The following is a 20,216-nucleotide window of genomic DNA, read 5'->3' on the forward strand; positions in this document are numbered from 1 at the left end:
TCCAAAGTTTGTGACTACCCTCTCTTGCTCCCCCATGAGAGAACTTGATATACTTTCCAAGCAAATACTGTATTCCAAAGTAGTTAACATTATGGGTTCTGGCAGTAGATGGACCAAGTTGCAAATTTTGGCTCCTTTACTTACCAAGTGGGTGACACTGGGCAAATTGATTACTTAATGCCTCCTAGTTTCTGTTTTCTTAACAATCCCTACCCCTCATAGTATGGCAGTGTGGGATAAATGTGTACATACAAGGAAAGTATCTTGTGTACATCTGGCAAGAAGTACCTGATGCTTGCTAGCCATTAGTATTAAAAAAACACCAAAAACTCACAATAGGTATCAGCGTATTTCCTAGCTCATCCGAATAGCTTCTTTTACTCTTCCCTTCTCTTTCCTTCCCTCTTTAAGTTATTCAGTAGGGTTAGAAATTAGCTTTTATGCTTTCATAAAAACAGTAGGGAAAAGATTAAAAAAAAATTTCAAGTGAAAAATGAGTAACCAAACCATTCTACTGCCTCTCTCTTGCCAAGATGAAAGAAACACTGCAAATATTTCAGGCTGTCCATGCCTGGGGTAGCCCAAGGCCAATGACAACTCCAGAACTTCTGTATCGAAGAGGGGTAGTTAAGGCAACCTGGAAGCAGAGAGGGCCTAGATTGGGCCTGAAGCTGCACCTGAATAGCAGACCCCACTTTTGTTTTCAGGTTGGCTCTGGAGAGGCACCAATGGAGGTTACAGGGAGACTGGCCAGCCTCACCTCAGGGACTCCTCCTATCACCCTGCCTCACCCTGTAAGCAAGGCAGTGGTAGTGTTTTAAACAAAAATAAAGAAATGAAATATATCCCTTTAGCCTGACCTGACCTGATAGATGTTAGGCAAAGGGAAGGTGGGAAAGAATTTTAATTTTTTGGACCTTGGTCAAGTAAGTATAATGAAGTCAGCAGGAAATTCAAAATAGGCAATGATTAGAATAAATCACCTTGTCAGGGGAAACCACACTAAACAAATGTCTGAAGGCTGTGATTTTAAAAATTAGTCTTCTAGAGTAACTCCCAATTCATGGTATTTATGGTTCAGGGTCTTGGTACTTGGCAAGAGGCCCCTAAGGCAATGAGCCCCAGAGCAGGACAAAGCAGGGTGCCCACGCGTACTCACCCTGTCTGTGACTGTCGCTATAATCAGGGCGTTTGGCACCAGGAGGGCAGTTTTGGTTTTCTTTATCAAGGTTACTGAGAAAGCTGGAATCGAGATCTGAAACAGAATCAGTGAGTTAACATGGGTTCAGGCTTCACAGAGCAGCATTCCAAATCTTCCCGTTAAAGGAAAAAGAAAAGATAAAGCCAACAGCCAGCTCTTCAGTCTCCATGAAGAAAAGGGAATCTTAAAGAGTGGCATGGGTGTGTCACTGAGGTCTCAATCTGGTGTTTGCAAAGCAGGAGGATACGTGTGGATCACTGAGTCTGTTGAGGGGTTTGGTGGGAAACATTTATCTTTAGACATGGGAACAGAATGCAAAATGTACAGTCATTTTAAAGGTGATCCTAAGACCCTAAAGAAGTTACATGCTTGTGGTTACCCACTCTGAGCTCATCTCCAACCACCCTGCTCTCCTCTGTCCTTGGGGGAAAAGGCTGAAAGCACTGGTGTAGCAGACCCATTTGGGGACAGGAATCCTGGGACCTGAATTCTCAGTTCTGTTACTATCTCCATGACCTATCCAACCTCGTAAGCTGTCCTTTCTTGGCCTCAGTTCCCTGACTTACAGAGACAGTCTTACCTACTTCCCAGGATTTTCTGTGAATTAAATGAGATAATAGACGGAAAATACCTAGCACTCAATAAAAATGTCATTCATCTGTCTCTTATAAAAGAGGATGGGTGAAATAAAAGAACTCTTAAGTTCTTTTCTGATTCAAACAATAAGAAATAATGACAATTACAGCAGCTACCATTACAATACCTATTCACTAGATGACAGTTTCATTTAATTATGACATTCCTATAATATAGATATTCTAAGAGATGAGGATGTTTGTTTAGAGAGGTATGTGACTTTCACCAGGGCTTTCCTGGTGGCTCAGACTGTAAAGAATCTGCCTGCAATGCAGGAGACCTGGGTTCGATCCCTGGGTCAGGAATCTCCTGGAGAAGGGAATGTCTACCCCCTCTAGCATTCTTGTCTGGAGATTTCCATGGGCAGAGGAGTCTGGTGGGCTACAGTCCATGCGGTCTCAAAGAGTAGGACATGACTGAATGACTAACACACATGACTTTCTCAGGGTCATAAATAAGTTACAAAGATAGAATCTGAACCAATCTGATCCAAAATAGGGGTTCTTTTTTATACAATGTACTCCAAGAATGTACCAGATGCCACAAATAATAGATGTTCCTCATATTTTAATCAAACCTGGTTGATTTTTATGAGCTCAACCAGGTTTGATCTCAAAGGAAAATGGATCATATCACTTTGATCCCCGAAAACAGAGCCACCCACAAGGGCCTGAATTCGCCCACCGGTGCACACACTCACGTGAACATACATTTTGTAAAAATGCTTTATATATTCTGAAAGAAATCAACAAGGTCAGTTATGGGGGAGGAGGGCCTTACGCTAGTACTTCCAGCTTGAATGACCAAAACTGAACTTGTAGTTTCCTTAAGCTTAAATTTAGGATATTTCTGTTCATACTGAGGCTTACAGGATGGAGTTGTTCTACCGCCCCTGATGGGAAGATTATGAAGAAAGAGGGGCTGATCTAAATTAGACACTAGAGGAAAGAAAGCTATTTCATCAAAGAACTCTACCCACAAAACTTTTGAAGTTGGGGAAATAATTCAGAAGTGATAAACTGGGATTACTTTGGAGAAAAGAACTTAGTATCTTCCAAGAAAGATGATAATATAACAATGAGTCTAATTTCGATTCTCAGCAGCAACATAAATACACAGTGAAAAGAGCTATAAATTTGGATTTTTGCAGAATCTGAGGCATGGAACACGCTTAAGATGGAGTTTTCAATCAGTTGCTTCATTAGTATAAAATGACAACTAGATAACACTGGAGAAATAAAGCATGAATCATTTCTCTGTTTGAGCTTAGATGGAATGCAATACGTGCCTTTAATTTTACTAGCATCTGAAAATACACACCGGCTGAAAAGGTCTTGATTAAATTAAGGTTACACTTTATTATTACATTCCTCCAGGGTAGGGTGCTTAGAAAATTCCCCTTCCTGGTGCAGATTGTTTGACTCCTTCTAGTTCATGCTAGATTGCATTGGGCCAAGGTCTGCTGGCAGGGAGCAAGTTCTGCCAGAGGACTGAAGCCCAGGTTTCCATGATACCATCCTCAGTGGGGAAGGAATGTGCAAGTCACGATTGTGGTTCTTATCTTCCCACACCTCTTAGATTAGATACAGCACAGGCAAATGCAACCCCATGTGTCCTTGTCTTGAAAAAACCATGTCAATCCTTTTTTTTTTGATCAGTACTTTCTTAGCTAGAGGAGGGATTTTGAAACCATTACTAGAATAATATTAGCTTGAAACCACTTACTGGCTTTAGGAATTTCTCATCCCTTAACAAAGGCTAATTCTTTGTTCTCTGAAGTTTTCAAGCCCTGCTGCTTTGGTCAGAGGTGTTGGCTTTCGCTGTTGCTGAGAATTATCTTTATCTCACAGAACCAGAAATCAGTCCCCTTATCCACTCTATGCACAAGAGCTTATAATCCAGAAATCTAGAAACATGGTGTGATATTACTCAATATCATTTTCCATTATACTGATTCAAATAATACTGTGAATCTAAACTATGTTTATCTCAACACAACTCTATACAATAAAAATTACATGTTTGATGCTAGTCTGCTGACTCAACACCAACATAAAGAATTTCCACCATATTTGTTACATGGCTTTTATTTATAAGACTGCCAGTAGCTTTAGGGAGAGTATTTAAATAAAACATATCTACCAGTCAAAACAAAAGGAGTTTTTAATCAGCTACTTCATGAATATAAAAGTTGCTTATTCATAATCATGAATCAGAATGGTTAAAAACTCACCAAGGTCACGCAAACCCCAGGTGTTTCTTTGCCTCCTTGTTCTGGTGGCCTGGCTGAACTGTGTGATGCTATGTCATAGCTCAAAGGGAAAGAATGGCAGTGGGAAGGAACGAGCTTTTTCCTTGCTTACACCAAACTCCCAAGGGCCTTGTTTAAAAGGCGGTACCCTGGGAAAACTACCAACTCCTTCAGGCTCTTCTCCTTAATGGCTCAGGTATCATGGGACTCTGCTCCCCCAAATTTGTATTTAGTGAGAAGGAAAAGATGTCAGTCCACATCTACTGGAGATTGTATGTGACTCCCAGACCAGGACCAAAATGCTCCAAAGCCTGCTCATTTTGTACTAGTGACAAATGGAGCTCTAATAAGTAGCTTATTTATATGCCTGTTTGCCTAGATTTCTCATGGTAACTGTGTGAATATGGTGTAAATTTTTTTTTTTTAAGAACTGTTTTGGGTTTAATGTATGTCTTTGAAACAAATTACAGCATACCCTCCATATGAAGAACTTTGAGTGTGCTGGTGACATCTTGGTAAAAAGGATTTAAGGCAGGATTTTAGAAGGGATCTATGTATGTAAGGAAAAGAATGAAAAGAGTGCAGGTTAGGGAAAAAGAGAAGTCTGTGTCATCTAGAGGCATTTAGGGGGCTTCCCAGGTGGCGCTAGTGGTAAAGAACCCGCCTGCCAGTGCAGGAGACAGAAGAGACACTGGTTCTATCCCTGGGTTGGGAAGACCCCTTCGAGAAGGGCATGGCAACCTACTCCATTATTCTTGCCTGGAGAATCCAATGGACAGAAGAGCCTGGCAGGCTACAGTCCATGGGGTCACAAGGAGTCAGACACGACTGAAGAGACTTAGTACTCATGCAGAGGCATTTAGAACCTGCAGTATTTGGGACTACAGTAAAGGAAACTTGGTATAAAGGTATCATAATGACACAAATATTTATAAACATTGTTACATTTAACAATTAATATTAACAATATGTAAGAAAATGCAGGGTTAGTTTTCTTTAAAAAAAAAAAAAATACTAACCTTAGTGTCTTTTCCAAAGACCTTGGAATGAAAACAAATCCAGTTTTCTGAGACAAAGAGCTTCCCTTGGTATAATATTTCTTTCTGTAGAGCACACGTAAAACCTGGGAAGATATACACAGGTATAACATCATTTACAACTTCCATTTAAGATGAAAATTGTGTGTATCTGTTGATGACTCAGGGATGGGCAGAGATAACACACTCATATGCTCAAAAGATCTCTCCCCTGTTTTTCAGTTATCTTTAGTGGAATAAAGCTATGGAGATGAGAGTTTGTTTTTTAATTCCAAGTCTTACAAACTTCAGTATAAACATCAAAATAGAAAGGCAAGTGTGTCATTGCAGATGAGAGTTCAGAACGATGTTTCAAAAATCTCCGTTTGGGAAGGCATGTCACCCTTGTGCTAATGTTGACACTGCTGCCTGCCCCTCCTTCCCTGGGATGGTCATAATGACTCTTTTGAAATAGATGGTCTCATTGTGGGAAGAGCACATGACCCACACCTTCCTGTGTGGAGATAATGGCAGGAACCCAGCACGCTGCCTTAGCATTTGTGTACTGAGGGAGGCTGGAATGGAACCCTGGGTCCCTCTGCTCCCAGGTGGAGCCATGCAGCTGCTGAATGGCGTGCTGGGTTGGGTGCTCAGGCGTGACCGTTGAGCCCTGAACAATGCAGGGGTCAACATGTCTGTTGACCTAGGTCTGTGTTGCCTTCTTCCGGTCTGGTCTTGCTTGGTCTTGTTAGCCTAAAACAGCACAGTCCAATCACAATGCATGTTAGCACGAATATGGAAGGCGAGGACATTCTGGAAACCTCTGGGATAACTCTGTATCACATGGAGGGAGTCAGTTCCCCATTCTACTCTCTTATCTCTCAAGGTGCTGGGTGAGAGCTGAGTGAGGTGAGCATTACGGTCACATCATGACTTTCAGAAACCTATGCCCCTTGGTGATTCAGTCCCCAGACTCTTTCACCCCCCAAACCAATTAGCATCTTTTCAAAGCAGGTCAGAACTTACTTTGTCTCAGGGGTTCCTCCGTGGGGACATCTAGAAACAGTTTGTGGAAGTGCATGTTTGCTTTGTCCTGCAAGGAAGACAAAACACAGACAGAAGTCCCTGCTCTCAGCGTTCTTGTCAAACATAAGCAAATTTTAACTTACAAGTCTCCCCACTCTTAAATAAAGAATCTTTAGGAATTTCTTCTCCCTGATCTTATAGTCTCCAACACAGTCCTTCAGGGAAAAACAGTGGAGGTCACAAAGGTTTCATTTTCCAATGAGATTAGTGACCTGATGACTGGACATGTATCTATAATCATGAAGTAGCTGGTGGGCAGCCTTCTGCAGAAGCGGCTGGATGAGGGTAATAAGAAATGAGGTAGAACTGACAGAAATCTCACCAGGCAGTGAATCCCAGGGCACTCAAGATCCCAGTGAGTACTCTCAGAAGAGGGTAGTGGTTAAAAGCTCTGTATCAGATGACCCTGAGTTTAAGTCTTGGCTGCACCTCTTCTGAGGTATGTGATCCTGCCCTAGTAACTTAACCTCTCTGGGCCTCAGTTTTCTGTACCTGCGTCAGAAGGATGTCCTAGGGCTTAAATGGGGGTGATGTATCTCCAGGACCTGCTACTGGGTTTGTCCCTATCACTATTACTGTGGTGAAGGTATTTCCTTAACCAGTGTTGGGGTAGATGACAAATAGGATTTCACAAGAAAGATTTAGCTCTCCAGGGCAGTAGAAGGCCCAAGAGTCTGAAATGCTACAAATCACTTCATCTTCAAGGAACCTGTTTCCAGTTATGATAACAGCAATTTACAGCCTATAAAGGGCATTCACAAAACACCACTCCCAGCTCCACAATAACCTGGGAACTGACGTTCATACTGCACAGTTCAGGGACCTGTGCCTCAGGGATACCTGGGGACTTAACTGGCTCCACGCATCTACTAAGAGGTAGAGCTGGGCCCTCTGTCCACAGGATCACTCTTCTTCAAAAGCATCCAGCAGGCAGAATCTTATGAGCAGAAAAGAGATACCACAAATTGGCCCTTGATGATTTATTATCTAAACTAGAAGTGGTCTCAATGGCATAAATGGTCCTAGTTTTGCCATAAAGGTGATTCATATGACAGACAGTCCCCTCGAGACAACTAATTCATGGATGAACACTTCACATAAAGTAGGTTAGCTCAAGCTGCTTCTTGGAGTACGTCTGGCATCCAAAAAGTTCCTTCTGATTAAAGCTAGATGTTGTTCTAAAACTTACGGTTACCAGTGGGGAAAGTGGGGGTGGGAGGGAGGCATAAATTGGGAGATTAGGACTGATATATACACACTATTATAAAGAAACAGATAACTAATAAGGATCTACTGTATAGCATAGGAAACGCCAATACTCTGTAATGGCCCATCTGGGAATAGCATCTAAAAAAGTGGATATATGTATAACTGATTCACATTGCTGTTCAGCAGAAACTAACACAACACTGTAAATCAACTATACTCCAGTAAAAATTTAAACAGCTAGGTGTTCTCTCAGAGCTTTGCTGAGATTTTCTTGTTAATGGCTATAGTGAGTCTTGGCTGCATGCTTGATTTAAAAATATCCTCCTGGGCCATGAAATCTTCAAAAATGTGGATAAAAATCAAATTTTAAAAAGGTAGGGACTGATCTAAATTAAACATGACATGAAGAACAAATGCAATGCATGGCTCAACTGGATTCTAGAGAGCAGGGGAAAAAACCTCTGAAAGACTGATTACTAGGACAACTGTGGAAATTGAAAATGGATTTTACATTAGTAATATTTTCATAAATTTACTATTCAGTTAAATTTCTCAGGTGAGTCAACAGCTTCTTGTTCTAGTTGTTAGGAGACACATATTCAAGTATTTTAGGAGTAAAGTATCAAAAAACCCCAAACTGTTGACCCCAGTATGTCATACTCTATGACACGGATCTGTCTGGGTATATTCTTCTGGAGAAGAATCATAACCCTGTTCCAGGTTTTCCTCCTCTGTGTGCACCTGGGAGGCCTTCTATTCACACAGATGCCTTATAAGACTATAACTGCAGGGTAAGGATGTCACAGTTCTGCTGGACTTGGCTAATTATTAGACAAGCACATGAATCTGGGTTGGCCCCTGCTCTCTGGGCGCTTGTCAGAGTACAGGGCCACAGTGCAGGACTCACTACCATTCAGCATATGCTGGAAGGTCAGCTGGGAAATCCAATGTTCTCTAAATCTGTACCTGCATTAGGCCTGGCCCTTGCGTTCCTTCCTCCAGCTGGCTTCAAATCAATGCCCCTTTCGCCCTCTGAGACGATCCACATCTCATTCCTAAATTACCTGGCTTGAAGATGAGGACTTTTTCCTTTCAATCTTAGAGTCATTCTTGCTTTCAGTTTTACAGTCGCTTTTCTCATTTGCTAAAGGGGCACCATCGAAACTGGATTTTGACCTGAGGAAAGAAAATCCAGGGAGTCTATAAAATGAAATTTTTTATGCTACCCACTAACTTTATTACTACATCTTAATTATCACGCCAGCTCACAACAAAGCCTTTCATTGGTTTTTCTCTTCTAGATATCAATGATCACTCAGTACTCTAAGGGCATTTACCCAGCATGTGATGTGGGTGACGGGGTGATTTCAGCAGCTGGTCATCCCAAACTGCAGAAATCATATCTTATGGAAGAAAGAAGTATTGATCGAGCTGTGAAAGTAATTATATCATCTCAAAAGTACTTCAAGCAGTATACAGAGTAGTACTGGAGGCCAATAATAGAAGCTGCAGCTCTAGTTCAATCCAAGAATATTTGGTTTCAAAATTCTGTCAGTGCTTCACAAGTGTTAACTGAGTGAGGTGCTGCGTTAAATGCGTCAGAACAGACAAGACAGTTTTTATCCTTAAGGAGCCTGTGCACACATCAAGCATCTCTTTAAAAAGGCAGTATGTGATACAGCATCAAAACAATGCCTATCACAGGCGTTAGGAGGAGATACAGAGACGAAAAGCCCAACAGCAGGTGAGAGAAGAGACCAAGAGGACAACTTGGTTTTAATATACTGGGCCTAACAGGATGAGCAGGAGCCGGGTATGAGGAAAAGAGAGACAGATCATCACAGAGTGGGAATAAAGAAGGAAAATCATGATAAAAAAGACCATGTTTGGAAGTCCTTCCTTCGTTCTCATAAGGGCAGAGGTCAGAGCTCCCCGACTTCTTTCCAAAATGACTCCAGTCCTGCTTCTCCATTTGGGGAGCATCTGCATCTTCAACCATACAGCAAAACACAGCCATGTCAGTGTGGATTGAGTGCATGACTTTCAGAGGTATATGCATGAACAAGTTTCGTGATACAATTATGCAGACTTTTTCAGTTTCTTGGGGGGAATATGGCACATGAAATTTATGATTCCACAACAGGATTCTTTAGATCAAGGTGCAGTTAAAAACAATGTTTGGTTCAAAGTGAATTTAAGAAGACTCTTAAGCAATTGGGGGGGGCATATGGGTGTGACCCAGAAACAGAAATGAAGTTAGAGAGACTTTAGGCTCTGGTTTTCTCAGCTATGAGGCTGAGACCATGCAATGTCCCAGACCTCTGCCAGCCCCAACAGTTTGTGTCTAAGATACCTATCATTCAATTCAAGGCACAGAGATTTGGATTCAACTACTGGCCATTGAACCAATTTATGGATACAAATGCCTTTAGAATTCTAGGAATTACTTAAAAAGAAAAACAACTATGAGTAAACATTTTCACTCTACTTGAAAATAAAACTATTTTTACAAATGTCAAATTACCTATTATTTATATTAGTGACTAATTTGAATTTATCACCTCTATTGATTCAAATTAATAAATGTTAATGGTACTGTCAAGGCAACGATCAGACCTTTCAAAGAACTACGGGCTGTAAGCAAATGCGACAGCAGGGCAGCTGTGCCCTTGGTTCCAAGTGGCACAGGCAGAAGGGTTTGTCTGCACAGCACTGGCCTGAAGTAAGGGTGGGAGGGATGTTCATTTACACACATGATTTCCTTGTGCCTTTTCGACTTCTCACTTCTTACAAATGACTATGAGCAGGACCTGAAGCCTAGTGCAAAAATTTTTATTCAAAAATTCAGAACTTCCAGACAGTGAGAGCAGAGCCTTCAACCAAGTGCAGAGCTCTCTGCACTACACAGATCACACATTGGAGAAGTTTCACAAGTCCTGGTGCTTGGTGTAAGACAATGAGTGTATTAGTCTCCTATAAAGCCTGGGGAAGGTGGAGTTACATGTGTAGTGCATTTCAGAGCACCCGTGGCAGCCAGTCAGTGGTGCTGGAAGTGACAAGAAACCACAGGCTTGATGTCTTTGCTGAATAAGGCAGGATGCTCTGACAGGAAAACAGCTGTAGAAAGAACGGTTGAAAGTGAGATGCATCAAAACAGACTTGCAGAAAAGACGGAGAGAGAATTGGGAGTGATAGAAAAGAAAAAGCAGGGGGCAGAGTAAAGACTTATACTTGGTCCTGAGTGAGGAATGGATTAGCAAGAAGATGTGCGCTGGGGTAGCCAGGAAGGAAGGGAAAAGTAGGAGTTATTGAATCATCCTTTAGCAGAGGCCCAAAGTCGTAGAAGGCAGCAGTTCTGACAGTTCTTATAAGAGGAAGAGAGCTATCACTCCACTCGGTGTAGATGAACGGCCAGAGTTACTTGTGATTGATTGTTGGCTTAACCATTTTCCTTTAAGGGCAGAAAAGCAACTTGAAATTCCTACTTCTTCCTTCCATGTGAAAAAAAGCACATAATTGGTGCCCCTGAGAGTAATGGGAGCAGAGGTCCACGTCTCAAACCTCCTCTCTCCTCACAGCCCCATGATCAAACTGAGCCTGGTTTCCAGCACTGGCCCCTGGAAACAGGCAGTGCACACCCTGCCCAGGGATCCCAGGCAAGGTTTTTTCCCCTCCTCTCATTTCTGCAGCTGTCAGGGAAGTGAGACAGCAGCTGTGTACACCCATAGGCTGAGCACACAATTCAGCTGGGGTGGCCTCATCAGTAACCCTGCCAGTCTTTCCAGGTGCTTTCTAACTCTGTGCCAGAGAGGGGGCCACCCAGGCTTTATTACGTAGCAAAATCAGTGCTTAAGAAAGGGGCAGAAAGTTTGCAGAAGCCTGGGGCAGGAAGGAGAAGAGCTAGGAAGAGCTCAGAGAGAAAGCAGATGCCAGTGCCTGGATGTGAAGGAAAAACACCTCGCTTCTTTCTCAGGGGTGTTCCCTGCCTGTAGGAGAGCTTCCGTCTTAGCCACCACCATACAACTAGAAATACCAGCTCTTTCCAGCAACCCCTCCCTCTGAAAAGCCAAAAAAATGGAGGGGGTCATGTGAGGACTCACCGCAGGGAAATGGTTCTCTTCTGGTCCTGGGGCTCGGCCTCGCTGGACGGGGTGGGAGACAGCGCCGCTGGTGACCTGCATACCTTCTTCCTCTCCTCCACGCCATTCTCAGCCTCTGAGCTGGGGAAGAGAAAACGCTTCACCTTAGACATCCAGGGTGGGGAGGAGGCAAAGACGATGACGTGACCTCACTTTTCTGAGAGTGGAATGATCTTCAATCCTGCGACAGGCTGAAGTCAACAAGGACAGCTGTGCCCTTCCCATCCCTCCATTCTGGCCCCTCCACTGGTGCCAGAGGAGGAGGAGCTCTGGGTCATGCTGGCTTCAGATACACCTGCAGGTTTATGTGTGGGTAAATGTCCGGCTTTGCAGGGACTCGCAGGCTCCCAGGTCTGTGGCCCATGAGCCCTGTACTGCCCGGCTCAGCCCTGCCCAGCACGGAGGTGGCAGATCACCTGGAGGCTGGGAGGGCCTCCTGAACCTGCTCACGTGTGGCCTCCTGCCAGGTGTGAGTTGTCTCCCGGGAGCCCCCACCCGTTTTGTTTGCACTTACGTCACTTATCACCTTTTGTTGTAGTCCTACAGGACTTGGCTTGGGTGGTTGCTAATTTCACCAAGTGCCTCTCTCAGCAATTACTATCTCTAATCCACACCAGGCTAGGTGGGAATTACTACCCCCATTTCACAGAGGAAGAACCTGAGGCTCTTACTTGGTGAATGACTCGCCCCAGTTCATAGAACTGGCAGCTGTCTGAGTTGGGATTCAAACTCAGGTCTGTCCATCTGAGAGGTCTTTGTGTAGAAGGCTATTCTCAAATTTTCTTTCTTTGCATTCATCCACCCTCCCAGTTCAGTTCAGTTCAGTTCAGTTGCTCAGTCGTGTCCGACTCTTTGCGACCCCATGAATTACAGCACACCAGGCCTCCCTGTCCATCACCAACTCCCGGAGTTTACTCAAACTCACCTCCATCGAGTCGGTGATGCCATCCAGCCATCTCATCCATCCCCCCAACCACCTATCTATCCTCTGAGCCCTCTTACTAGTTCTGTGATGTGGCAGCCCCAGGCTGGGGTGAAAATCTCACTGATCTTTATATTGACCTCAGGGTCTAGGACAGTGCTGGTACGTAATCATGCTTAATGGGCTTTTGGAAAACTAGGTCTGACCTTGGTGAAAGAGGGAGAAGAGGGGACAGTAAGTCAGAGGGCCGCACACTGAACCATTAATGGATGGAGGAGGGCCAGTGTGGTGAACACAGGAAAAAAGTTCCCACAACCTAGTCAAGGAAATTGAATAAACCAAAAAAAGAAAAAGAAATCCACTTGAGAGTCCCTCTTGAAGTAGGGAGACAAAGTGTGTGTGGAACTCCAATAATCCACTTCAGCATTCCTTCAAATATTTACCAAGTTCTCTGAAGGGTCAGATTCAGGCCCATCCTGCACAGCACCTTTGTGGACTCAGAAAGAGCCATGCCCAGTCAAAGGCACCCAGGAAAAGGTGCTGTCTGTCTGACTGTGGCCCTGTGGACACATGGCCTGCCAGAGAAACAGTGCCCCTTGCTCTGGGCAGAAAGAGCCCAGTGCCAAGATGTAGAGGAAGCATTTTGCTTACTGTGGTCACTTGCCAGTGTTGATCAATATGGGATTGACAATTATTGATTCTCTAATGTCTAAAGCGGAAGTGCAATTCATCTATGGGCCAATTCAATTTGGGGTTTTTGTTTACTCAAAGACGCTAAGGAAACTCAAGCAAGCTAATTCCTAACATGATTCTTGGAGGCACCCCTTATCCCAGAGGTCGTCTTGTCAGCAGCAGACTCTAACAGCTAGAATCTGAAAAGCAGAGACTTGCCTGTGCTTGAGTGAGGAGGGCGCAGGGGAAGAAAGAAACCACTTCCTCAGCGCCTCTCAGGCACTATAAAGTTACCGTCAGTGAAGCTAAACTCTCACTGACAAGGCAGATGAAATAACAGGTCTCACTTAAATCATGAAAACAAGGAAATCAGTTTAAAAAACAAAACAAAACAAACAAACCAGAAACAAGAAGATAAGGTTCTTTCAAGGACACTGACTATAAGAATTAACTGAAAAAAAAAAAAAAAAGCCAAGTCAATGATCCTTTTCTCTCAACAAATGCTTGTTTATGGGTCCCTACTGGCCCTGCTGGTGAGATGGATAAATGAGTTTCAGTTTTAAGGAAGCAGAGAAGCGGGAGAAGATGCTGGGAACAGGGGATCCATCTTCACCTGGTATTAGCAGGTTATTTCTTCTCCAGTCTCGAACCCAATTTAAGCATCAGTTATGGGCCCTGAAAGCTTCTCAGTAGGGAGTTTCTGAGCAATTGCCATCTGATAGACAAGGGTGGCAATGCTTGGGAGATAAGACAGACATACTTATACTAACCAAGCCTGACTTTACCTGCTAGGCAATAGCATATGTATTACCAGCTACCACACTGAAACCAGTGACGGTTTCAATAATACACTGCCACACACTGTTACACAATCTATAAATTAAAAAAACAGGTTGACAATCCCTATCAACAGTCTGATATTCCTTACTTCCTAGACCTCATTAGTTTGATGATGAGTTGATTCAGACTTCACAATGTTTCAGAATTAGAATTTTTATGTGGAGTCCACTATTATTCCTCCTGGAAAGTCTCTCTCTGAGTTTAGAGTAAACTCAACACCTCTCTCCTGTCGTATCTATCTCCCAGGCTCTTTGCCTCTCCTGCTGAGGCTGTGTTGTACTCAGGCACCATCACATCTCAGTGATGATTAGGTTCTGTCTCAGGTGAATGATTATACTGTATCTCAGATACATGCAAACAAGTGCCTCACTTTGGTTCAGTCCAGGAAGCTGTGTTCCTTCCTAACTACAGTGATAAACCTGTGTTTGTCTCCCTTCAAGTTAAGTTAGTCTAAGCTTGGTCATAAAAAAGGTCACTAAATTCCTTTATGGTAGTACCAGTGAGATAGTTTTACATCCACTATCATTTAAAAAACTCCCTGATTATCATTTCTCGAAAGCAGTCTTGCCCAACAAAGGTTAAGAAGTGACTTGAAGATAGCATATGTTTCACCAGAAAATAAAGTCCTAGAAATCGGACGGTCATGATTAAGGGCAGGTCTGTGAAAGCACGGTGACACTGGAACCCTGTGCTGAAAACCAGGCTGCCCCTGGACTTGCCAAGATCTGTAGCCTCAGACTTGTTCCTAGTATGCTGCCTGCTTGGTGACCCCGTGGCCGGTGGGCAAGAGTGGCAGTACTTGGGAAGCAGAGGAATGGGCTGTAGGGACAGAGGAGGACTCTGGGGACCCCTGGGCTGTAGCCATATGGCAAACAGAGCATCATAGTAACCGCAGCAGAAAGCAGCGTGGGGTGCACAAGGCGCAGGAGCTGGTGATGGAAATCAGTACCTCTCCAGGACCTCTTAGCCTCTCCCAAGCGCAAAGCAAACTCAGTCTAGTCTGGGAGCAAACTAGATTTTTGTAAGTCAGGAAGAACGGTCTTTCATTTACAATTCTGATGCAAGTATATCTTTATCTGGAAAATTTACATTGTATTTATCTACTGACATATTTATTCCTGAAGAGGTACTAGAAGCACAACAATACAATTCAAAGTTACAAACGGAAAAACAAACCTTTCTTGTGCCCACCCCTGTTTTGTGGTCACCCTGTTTCTCTCCAGAGGCACCTACTGTTCCCAGCTCCTGTGTATCCTTCCAGGGAATCTGAGTGCATACGAGTGTGTGTGTTTTAAGCACAAGTGATAGCATGCTACGCTATACCCCTGACCCCTTTTTTTTCCAACTTACGATTCTCTGGTACTCTTTTCCTATTAGTACCCATATAGCTTCCTCATTCTTTTTAATGACAGCATAGAGTTCCACTGTAATGTTTAACAATAATTTAACCAGTTCCTTATTTATGGGCATTTGGGTGATTTCAGTCTTATCATAAATACAGACATTACTAAAAATGTCCTCGTATGTTATGGGTGAATACATCCATGGGATAATTTCCTGGAAATGAAACTGCTGTGTTAAAATGTACACAAAAAAAATTTTTACAGTTACTGCCAAACTGCCTTTAGTAAAGGTTTTGTGACTCACACCCATAATATGTATCAGAGTTTACACATTTCTACCAAAGTGTTAAACTTAAAAGAATAATCCAGAGTGCCTAGCAGGTACCTAGCACAGAGCATAACAACTTTACCAGTGACTAGTGTTAAAGTTTTCTTTTTAAACTGTTAAAATTTTTGATCTCTGCAAATGTGAGACAAAAAAAAAAAATCCCATTATACTTTTGATTTGATTTACATTTCTCTTCTGATGAGTAAGGTTGAGTGTATTTTCATATGTGTGTTCTTTATTTCCTGTTTTGCAAATTAGCTGTTTGTATGTACATTTTGCCAATTTTTCTGATGGGCTGCTGATAAAAACAATTCTGATCATAACTGCATCAGCAAATTCTTGGCAATATCCTAGAATTGACTTTTTAAATAAATACACACTTAGAAAAGTTAAATGGATATTAGAGGTCAGCATAATGTTAAAATAAAACATTAATGACAAATTAACTTTTCCTTTTTTCTTGATAGGCTTACTGGCAGATTTCAAAAAGAAAAGCCAAAAATATAGTATTCTTTGGTTTCAGCAAAACCTGTGATGAAACCTGACAGGCTTTCAGTTCAGGATGGAGAACAGGAGCACAGATGTTTGCCTCTTCTTTCTGAGGCCTGTTAAATGAGAAATAATAATCCTGCTTACAATGATGGTGGGAGACTGTCCACAGAAGAGTCATTTCCCCACATATCTGGAAAATGAAAGCGAAGTACAACATGAACTCATGCGGCAAAGCAGAGGCAGCTGCATTTTAGAATTTGGGCATCCATGGAAGACAAGAGAATAGTAACCTGTTTCTCAGTGTCCAATAAGGTGCTATAAGAGGAGGATGTAAGAAGTGTGGAAAACATTAAACAAAATTAAAGGTGTGTGTGTGGGTGCTCAAATCTCTGCCCATCCTCCACCTCACTATCACCCTCTGCCTGACCTCGACACCAAAATGTCAGATAGTCAGCTGCTCAGCTTGTGAGAAAAAAAAAAAATTTAGAAAGGTTGTCAATTTATTTTTTTAATATAAATTTATTTATTTTAATTGGAGGCTAATTACTTTACAATATTGTATTGGTTTTGCCATACATTGATGTGAATCCGCCACAGGTGTACATGTGTTCCCCATCCTGAAACCCCCTCCCGCCTCCCCCCATCCCATCCCTCTGAGTCATCCCAGTGCACCAGCCCCAAGCACCCTTTCTCATGCATCGAACCTGGACTGGCGATTCATTTCACATATGATAATATACATGTTTCAATGCCATTCTTCCAAATCATCCCACCCTTGCCCTCGAAAGGTTGTCAATTTAAAAAAATGAATAACTTAGCAGCAGAAAATCAGGGTACCTAGTTTGGAGGCTGAAACCCCAGAATAAATCCTTTCTCTTCTTTCCATTTTGAACAAAGTGGTCCCAAGCTAAGTACCAATTTCCTATCCATGTTCTACTGAACTACGCTAATTCCTCATCTGACCCCCCACCACCCACCAGTCCCTCATTCTTACATATGAAATGACAGTAAAGGATTGCTAGACCCTTGAAGAAAATCTGAAGTCTCAAAGAAAAGACCAGGATAAACTAACAAGAAGGTAAAACCCCTGGAAAACTGACTTCAGAGAACAAAAGAAAATAAACAAGCAAACAAGAAAAACAGAAACCCAAAACCTTCTAATTAATATCTTCTGAGAGAAGACAGAACTCATAAAACAGACCACAGTATTATGCAAAAGGACTGAGTTCAAATCCTTAATAGCCTACAAAGCACTTGCTGATCTGCCCTCTCTGTCCCTCCAGATTCCTTTAACCCCCTTTTCTCAGTTTATGCTCCCACAAGAACATCTGTGCCCTGGATGTTCCCTCTGCCTGGAGTGCTGTTGTCCCCATAAAGGGCAACACATGATTTTCTCGCTCCTTTCCTTCAGGCCATTACTCAAATATTACGTTCTCAAGAAACAACTGGAGTAACAGGTAAACTTGGCCATGGAGTACAGAATGAAACAGGTCAAAGGGTAATAGTTTTGCCAAGAGAACGCACTGTTCATAGCAAACACACTCTTCTAAGAACACAGAGAAGACTCCACACATGGACATCACCAGATGGTCAACACCGAAATCAGACTGATTATATTCTTTGCAGCCAAAGATGGAGAAGCTCTATACAGTCAGCGAAAACAGGACCAGGAGCTGACTGTGGCTCAGATCATGAACTCCTTATTGCCAAATTCAGACTTAAATGGAAGAAAGTAGGGAAAACCACTAGATCATTCAGGTATGACCTAAATCAAATCCCTTATGATTATACAGTGGAAGTGAGAAATAGATTTAAGGGACTAGACCTGATAGATAGAGTGCCTGATGAACTATGGACGGAGGTTCATGACACTGTACAGGAGACAGGGATCAAGACCATCCCCATGGAAAAGAAATGCAAAACAGCAAAATGGCTGTCTGGGGAGGACGTACAAATAGCTGTGAAAAGAGAAGCGAAAAGCAAAGGAGAAAAGGAAAGATATACCCACCTGAATACAGAGTTCCAAAGAATAGCAAGGAGAGATAAGAAAGCCTTCCTCAGCGATCAATGCAAAGAAATGGAGGAAAACAATAGAATGGGAAAGGCTAGAGACCTCTTCAAGAAAATCAGAGATACCAAGGGAACATTTCATGCAAAGATGGGCTCGATAAAGGACAGAAATGGTATGGACCTAACAGAAGCAGAAGGTATTAAGAGGTGGCAAGAACACACAGAACTGTACAAAAAAGATCTTCATGACCAAGATAATCACGATGGTGTGATCATTCATCTAGAGCCAGACATCCTGGAATGTGAAGTCAAGTGGGCCTTAGAAAGCATCACAATGAACAAAGCTATTGGAGATGATGGAATTCCAGTTGACCTATTTCAAATCCTGAAAGATGATGCTGTGAAAGTGCTGCACTCAATATGTCAGCAAATTTGGAAAACTCAGCAGTGGCCACAGGACTGGAAAAGGTCAGTTTTCATTCCAATCCCAAAGAAAGGCAATGCCAAAGAATGCTCAAACTACTGCACAACTGCACTCATCTCATACGCTAGTAAAGTGATGCTCAAAATTCTCCAAGCCAGGTTTCAACAATATGTGAACTGTGAACTTCCAGATGTTCAAGTGGTTTTAGAAAAGGCAGAGGAACCAGAGATCAAATTGCCAACATCCACTGGATCATCGAAAAAGCAAGACAGTTCCAAAAAACATCTATTTCTGCTTTATTGACTACACCAAAGCCTTTGACTGTGTGGATCACAATAAACTGCGGAAAATTCTGAAAGAGATGGGAATACCAGACCACCTGACCTGCCTCTTGAGAAACCTGTATGCAGGCCAGGAAGCAACAGTTAGAACTAGACATGGAACAACATACTGGTTCCAAATAGGAAAAGGAGTACGTCAAGGCTGTATATTGTCACCCTGCTTATTTAACTTATATGCAAAGTACATCATGAGAAATGCTGGGTTGGATGAACCACAAGCTGGAACCAAGATTGCCAGGAGAAATCTCAATAATCTCGGATATGCAGATGACACTACCCTTATGGCAGAAAGTGAAAAAGAACTAAAGAGGCTCTTGATGAAAATGAAAAAGGAGAGTGAAAATGTTGGCTTAAAGCTCAACATTCAGAAAACAAAGATCATGGCATCCGGTCCCATCACTTCATGGCAAATAGATGGAGAAACAGTGGAAACAGTGGCAAACTTCATTTTGGGGGGCTCCAAAATCACTGCAGATGATGAATTCAGCCATGAAATTAAAAGATGGTTACTCAATGGAAGGAAAGTTATGACCAACCTAGACAGCTTGTTAAAAAGTAGAGACATTACTTTGCCAACAAAGGTCCACTGAGTCAAGGCTATGGTTTTTCCAGTAGTCACGTATGGATTGAGAGGTAGACTATAAAGAAAGCTGAGCACAAAAGAATTGATGCTTTTGAACTGTGGTGTTGGAGAAGACTCGAGAGTCACCCGGCCTGTGAAGAGATCCAAACATCCTAAAGGAAATCAGTTCTGAATATTCACTGGAAGGACTGATGTTGAAGCTGAAACTCCAATACTTTGGCCACCTGATGTGAAGAAGACCCTGAACAAGAACAAGACCCTGATGCTTGGAAAGACTGAAGCTGGGAGGAGAAGGGATGACAGAGGATGAGATGGTTGAATGGCATCACTGACTCATGGGCATGAGTAAACTGCAGGAGTTGGTGATGGACAGGGAGGCCTGGTGTGCTGCAGTCCATGGGGTTGCAAAGAGTCAGACACAACTGAGCGACTAAACTGAACTGAACTGAATGAGACCTATTTATGTAATCAAAGGGTTGGAAAACAGCATCAGGATACAGAAACTTGAAAAGAGAAAATGTAAGAGGGAAAAACAAGACATGTTTAAGCCAGGTACTTCTATATCAAATGAACAGGAATTCTAAACAGAAAAAAAAAAGGAGAACGTATTATTAAACAAAAAGTATGAGTGATAAAGAGGTCAAAGAAGAGGTCAAAGAACTTCTTATTCTAAAAAGTTGGGAGTAAAATTAACTTCACAAGATATTTTGGTCATGGTGTTTT

The 20,216-nt window shown here is 42.5% G+C and overlaps 1 protein-coding gene across 8 annotated transcripts in view; it reads right to left on the bottom strand.

Annotated features, from left to right (window-relative positions):
• GRAMD2B (GRAM domain containing 2B) overlaps positions 1-20,216 on the bottom strand; it is a 121,655-nt gene that overhangs the window by 17,777 nt on the left and 83,662 nt on the right. For all 8 annotated transcript variants that reach the window (XM_042250291.1, XM_060415653.1, XM_042250290.1 and 5 more), the window contains exons 2-6: positions 11,500-11,619; positions 8,464-8,575; positions 6,131-6,197; positions 5,108-5,211; positions 1,160-1,255 (exon numbers count right to left, since the gene is read on the bottom strand). In XM_042250291.1, the coding sequence (XP_042106225.1) occupies positions 1,160-1,255; positions 5,108-5,211; positions 6,131-6,197; positions 8,464-8,575; positions 11,500-11,619 (499 nt within the window). The remainder of the gene's footprint in view (positions 1-1,159; positions 1,256-5,107; positions 5,212-6,130; positions 6,198-8,463; positions 8,576-11,499; positions 11,620-20,216) is intronic.

The sequence above is a fragment of the Ovis aries genome, chromosome 5 (genome assembly GCF_016772045.2).
Source record: "Ovis aries strain OAR_USU_Benz2616 breed Rambouillet chromosome 5, ARS-UI_Ramb_v3.0, whole genome shotgun sequence".
Lineage (NCBI taxonomy): Eukaryota > Metazoa > Chordata > Mammalia > Artiodactyla > Bovidae > Ovis > Ovis aries.